A 6,379-nucleotide genomic window follows, 5' to 3' on the forward strand; every position below is an offset into this window, starting at 1 on the left:
GCATACAATAATTCATTTAAGAACTTTATGTGAACAGCAGGTGAAAAATGAAAAATGTGACATAGTAAAAATGTTTATTGCTTTAGGAATAGAGACGTTTGTATATTCGATTCCCAAACCGTTTTAAACGACCTGAAAACTAGATTAGATTTGCTAATTTCGTTGCCTTTATTACATCCTGATCAAAAGTTTTGTATATTAAATTCCTCAATTTGCCCATCATTAATCTACACATTTCTGACAATGCCCTTGAAAACAATACCCAATACTTTTTTAGATAACGCTGATAAAATTATTAAAAGCACTCTTAAAGAAATTTTGCAACTACCAGATGACACACTCGATTCTATGATATATACACATCGTAAATATAAAGGTCTTGGTCTTTTTAGGGTACGCTGGGAATCCACGCTACACATTAACGGCTTAAGGGTATTACACAAAACTAATGATCCTTACATTACTTCCACTAGGGACCTTATTGAGGAGAGTAAAACATGTTTAAAGAGCCTTAAATTAACTCCTGCTAATTCTTTTTTAAATAATCGTGAAAATTTTGTGGACTCTCGAAAAGTTAGAGATGCTTTAAGAGACAAAGAATTTGAAAATTCGTGTACATTGCAACAAAAGGGTAAAGGAGTGATTCTTAACAAAGAGTTCCCCCCAGCAAACAGCTGGATAAGAAATCACAAAGGTCTAACCCTCTCGGAATGGATAGACGCCCTTAAAATGGTAGGCTATGTCGCTCCGGTCCGAGCTGTACCGGGTAGAAGTCGGGATGGTACCCGCTGTAGGCGCTGTCTCAGCGAGATTGAAACTCTTCCCCATATCCTTGGCTTCTGCCCCTATAGTGAGGCCCTTCGCAACATCCGTCACCATGCTGTCCGTTCTATGCTGGCCGAGGCACTGAAGGAAGTAGGATTTACAGTCCATCAAGAGGTCCAGGGACTAGCCACACAAGGAAGTGTTCGGCGAATTGATATCATAGCCATTAAGAACAACTCGGCATACATACTCGATCCCACCATCAGATTTGAGACACATGCAGATCAACCGCATGAGGTGGACAGTGAAAAGAAACGGATCTATGAACCAACAATCCCGTTCTATAAAGATAAATATAGCCTGTCCCACATTGATGTAATAGGTCTGATGGTGGGAGCACGAGGTACCATACCCTCCTTCTTTGCCAACAAATGTAAAATCCTGGGCCTAACACACAGCATTGTGAAGGAAATAGCCATTAGTGCCCTCAAAGGATCGATTCAGATATTGAGAAATCACTTGTATGGGAGTGATAATGGAAATTTCAAGTTATCTTAACCGATGGCTGTTGTGGTTTAGATATCAATGCCAATCACTCCGTATTATTATTTTTCTCGCGGCATTCAGATCATTCTAACCTATCTGATAATATCCCCCCCTTTCTTAACTGCAAATAAGCACAAATGCTACTTAGGTATAAATTTTTCTGACATTTTGCATATCTGATTCCCTAACCGTTTCTAATGTGTATAATTTTACCTTTTAGGTGTGTTTCCAAATTATATGTAATACGCTTTGTCAAATCTGGCAGCCTTTTCATAAAGAAAGCTAAATTTATTTATAAGTACGGTATTTTCAGAATGTTGTTTGTATTGTGGACACCAACAAACAATGTTGGCAGTGAACGCGTTTTATCACAGTACCGTATGGTGCTGTTGTTTCAGACAGACAATGTAATTTGAAGGAGGAAAACGCTGAACTGTGTGCACAGTGTTATCTTTTGAAAAATGAAAGGTGGAATGCAAAAAGTTTCCAAAAAAATATATGCTAATTTGAAAAAGGTAGATGCTAATTTCAGAGAAATAAATGCTAATTTTGAAGAAAATAGATGCTAAAAATTCAGGTCCCTATTAATAAGGCAGGAACCAATAAAATTGTTTAATCTTCTTAATAAGTAAATAATTTTTTTACAATTTGACGCACAATGATTGTGTATACTCCTTCCACTGTTGTCCACTGTTGCGATGGCATGCTCGTTTTAACAGTAATTCAGAATTCCTAAATACAGCAGTTAATTATGTGTACCAAAAGACATGGTGTAATTTTGACAAAACAAATATTTAAGGCGTTGTAATACATTTTCCATGCTTGTCAAGTCTAACTCTATACACATTGTGTTCTTTTGCTCTTATTAAATGTAGACATGCAGAGTTGTCCACAATTGCAGAAAATATTTCACAGAACCCTGGAACCAACTCTGAAGAACCCTGGAGTTCCGTGGAACACAACTTGAGAACCACTGCTCGGAGGGATTGTGTTTTATTAGTAAGGTTTCCTTTAATTGGTGAAGTTGTACTTTCTGTTTGATGTCTCGAACCAGAGTTAGAAAGGTCTGTTGGGTTTTTAAGCACACCTCTGATTTGTATATATTAAAATATGTAAATTTTATTGTCATGCAGGTTCCAAGAAAGAGAAGTGCAGACTGGAGCTCTGGTGAATGTCTTGCAGCAATTGTTGGAGAGCAAGGATGGTAGGACAGAGACATTGAATGTGTCAGCGTCTGAACAGCTAAGCACAGACCCCACGAAAAAGTCTTTGTTAAATTTTACTTTTATTACAAAGGTAAAATATTCATACGCATTGAAGAAAATGTATGAATTACAGGTAAATTTATTTTTCTCTTAATATTCTTTGTCTATAAACTTGGAGTTATGAACTGTTTACACTTTAAGTATGTTTATGTAGTGAACTTAAAGCAGACAGAGAACTCCAACGGTGAATATGCAAAATGTAAGATCTGTAAGAATGGAATCTTTAATAAGTTCAAATATGTACCTCTCGTTAAAGTAGCTGTTCTTATATATAATGTGAAGTGAAACTATGTTCTTTAATTACAGTTTTAGTTGTATAATTATTTGTGTGTTATCTTTTTGTGTAGATGCAGAAACACATTCTGGAGTATATCTCTCCAAAGGCACGTGCGGAAGTGTTGGCTGTGTATATAGATGAGTCTGTTGTAATGGATTCATTAGCCTCACATCTTGAACTACACTCAGACCAGCAAAAGCTCCGTGAAAGTATTGTGCCCTTTGTTGGAAGGTAAGGCCAATTCTAAGCATTACAGAATTACATTTTTAGCAGTGGCGGGCTTTCCATATTTCTCACAGCTGTCATTTAGTTTCATTAACATATTCCTTAGTATCACCTCCTCTTCTGCTAACAACGCCATACCATCAACAAATCTTACTGTTTACTGTGGAAGTGCTCATCATGCCATGTTTTTTCTCTGTTTTTCTTGGTAAATATAACTGCAGTGTCTTCCCGTTGTTTTCCTCACACCACTCCCTCTTTCGCATCTCAGAACATCCCAGCGTGCAGTTGAGGAGAGAGTATTTGATTAATAATTAGATGCCGCTGAACAAATTCACCGCATGAGTTAAATATAAATTCTATCACGGTTTTTGACCCAATCAGAGACCGGGAAATCTCAATTAGCCAATATTATGGGTATTGAATAATTGTGACCTTGTTGAGCCATGATGGTAAAGACTTCTGTAAATTTTAAAGTAAAAATAGCCAAGTGACGGAGAACAAGATTCTTGCAATCATATATAAGACAGGGGCGTATACTGGTTAAAGGGTTTGGGCTACCGCTGACCCTATTATTACACAAAATATATCTAACAATTACTTTAATTTTAATTACTATGGTAAAACTAATAATACAAAATTATTACATTATGTTATATTATAAACTTTTTCTTTTGTAATTTCCTTGTAGCCCCGGTAGCCCGCAAAATACGCCCCTGATATAAGAAGGAGTGTTTGTTTTATTGAGAACTCATCCACGAAAGTTAGTGAAAAGAGTACATATCTTCCTTCTTATCTTCTTTGATTATTGTGTCTTTAGTTAACTGGTCGAGTATGAGTACACATAAGGAATGGTGTATTCACGTCACTTTTACTTAGCATTATGAATCAGCTCTGAGTCCAAACCTTAATGTATCTCTGTTTTGTTTTTATAGGTTCCCTCAAGACAAAACATACTTAACTCGCATCTGTAATGAACTCTGCAGGTTGAAAAGAGAGAAAAGCAACAGCTCCATCATTTTATACAATGAATATGATAGAACTTTCAAGTTCTTTGTGTGAATCATAAGTTCCTATTTGTATGTGTGAAGTCTTCGGATGCCTAGTCTTGCTATAAATGCTGTTACAACGTTTTTAAATAAAAACCAAATTCATTTGAACATTTTAAGAGTGATCAAGTCTCAGTATAAACATTTTTAGCTTTCATATGTACTCAAAGTTTGTCTGTCCAATTATATCTAGTATATGGAGGGTTGTAACAGTAGGGGAAACCTGTGTAAAACGGCCACCTTAATTTTAAGTGTTACTTTACACAACTTTCGGTGTGCTCAAGAGTCTAAATTTAAAGGTGTGATTTGTATATCATCCAAGGACAGTGATATGGTATTTTTTAAATTTTGAAAAAATGTATATATTGTCGAAATTAAAATTTTTCAGAAGTGTAATATAATGGCCGTTTTACACTGGCATCTGTGTAAAACGGCCCAGTGTATATTATGCTAGAAAAAATATGATAGAAAACATATTCAGTTGAAAAATACATATAGTTACACGATATTATTTATTATCGTGAAAGTGGAACATGTTAATCTAATTAACTAAGATCATATAATTGAAAAGAAAGCATTAATATGGTATCAATTATAACATGAATTAGGACATTTAAATTTAATAGTCTAGCGATACAAACCGCAGGTGAAATCATCGTCTGCTACAGGATCAAGTCCAGGAAACTCTTCATGAGCACATTTCATGCACGACATACAGCGAGCCCATCCTTCACCACTAGCTGAAATGGAGTGGATATTTTCTTGACAAAATATGCATTCAGCATCTTCCTCATCGTCTAAATTCTCTTTGCTACTTGTAATTTCAATATTCTTAGTATTCTTCTTTTCCAAAATTATTTTCTTGAACCTGGCTGCTTCAGCTTTCTCTTTTAGTTTTTCAGCACATGGCATCTAGGCTATATTCCTTTCTTCGACTCGCCGTCTCAGATTGGTTCTAGACAAATCATACATTTTGCTTACCTTTGTAGTTCTCATTTTATTTTCCTGAACAGCTTTAATGGCTTCCCTCATATTTTCCCAGCTCCAAGAATTTCTATCAGTGTTCCTAATACGTCTATTTATAGCCTAGTTGATACTGGAAAAGAAACCGAATTACTTGTAGAAGTTCTAATGTTTCAATGTATTATGTCAGAGATATCAGAGTAAAACCATCAAGCACGGTCTAAAACGGCCAAGCGCTGTGTAAAACGGCCACCATGCATGGCCGAACACATGCATCTAAACAAACAAGCTTATAGCATAACACCGCCATCTTGAAGTAGTTTCGAACACATGCATGTTGAACTTTATAACCTCTATTACATCAAGCAGTAGATAAACATTTCACATTATGTATATTATGTATGAAATTATATCAAATAATAAGTAGATACCTTAGATCAGAACCTCCAAAAACAGTTATCATATCGAAATAATCATAAATTGTGAAGACAGCCATCCACGACTTTACAGACCACTTTCAGAAGCAGTTCTGACGTAGTGCACTACATAATCGGCAATATGGCAATGCTGCTAAAGGTATGTTTACACATGGCCGTTTTATCCAGGTAGGCCACTTTACACTGGTCTCCCCTACAGTCTGAAGCAGTTTTTGAGACAGTCCGTAAGAATGTACAGGCTTCACTTTAGTCTTTATATAAGATATTTAGAAAGTACTATTTTAGCACTTCAGCTTTTGTATGACCTGCCAGCCAGCAGAATAATGATCATTATCATCATCATCATCCTTCACGAATTAGGCCTCTGTAGACCTGTTTCGGCCCCATCTAGCACTCTTCTTAACGGTCTTCCTGGTCGACGATGTCCTCTAGGTTTATATTGCATCATAATTTTTGGGATTCTTGAATTTTCCATTCTTCTTACATGATCTAGCCAATTGAATTTGTATCTGGTGATTTTTTCTTCTACTGACTCTACTTCTAATTGTTCTAAAATTTCTTCATTCCTTTTTCGGTCTAAAAGAGTATATCCTGCTGTTCTCCTGAAAAATTTCATTTCCGTTGCTTTGATTCTGTTCATGTCTTTTTTCTTTAATGTCCAAATCTCGCTTCGGTATAGAAGGGTGGGTAATGCTAGTGTATTATATATTTTTATTCTTGTAGATTTTTGTACTAATTTAGCTTTTAATGTATTGTTTATTATTCCTAGAATTTGTGTAAATTTGGTAATTTTCTTGTTCACATCTTTTTCATTTTGATAAGATATTTCACAACCCAGATAATTGAAATTTTGCA

The 6,379-nt window shown here is 35.6% G+C and overlaps 1 protein-coding gene across 2 annotated transcripts in view; it reads left to right on the plus strand.

The window, feature by feature from the left end:
* The window catches only part of LOC138704579 (eIF-2-alpha kinase GCN2-like), a 73,007-nt gene extending 67,161 nt beyond the window's left edge, over positions 1-5,846 (plus strand). Inside the window, exons 18-20 of one of the 2 annotated variants that reach the window (XM_069832625.1) lie at positions 2,445-2,649; positions 2,924-3,084; positions 4,011-5,846. In XM_069832625.1, the coding sequence (XP_069688726.1) occupies positions 2,445-2,649; positions 2,924-3,084; positions 4,011-4,137 (493 nt within the window). In that variant the 3' untranslated portion in view covers positions 4,138-5,846. Of the gene's footprint in view, positions 1-2,444; positions 2,650-2,923; positions 3,085-4,010 lie in introns of those variants that run through there. The other variant, XR_011333371.1, reaches the window with a different exon arrangement.
* Positions 5,847-6,379: the final 533 nt, after the last annotated feature.

The sequence above is a fragment of the Periplaneta americana genome, chromosome 8 (assembly GCF_040183065.1).
Source record: "Periplaneta americana isolate PAMFEO1 chromosome 8, P.americana_PAMFEO1_priV1, whole genome shotgun sequence".
NCBI lineage: Eukaryota > Metazoa > Arthropoda > Insecta > Blattodea > Blattidae > Periplaneta > Periplaneta americana.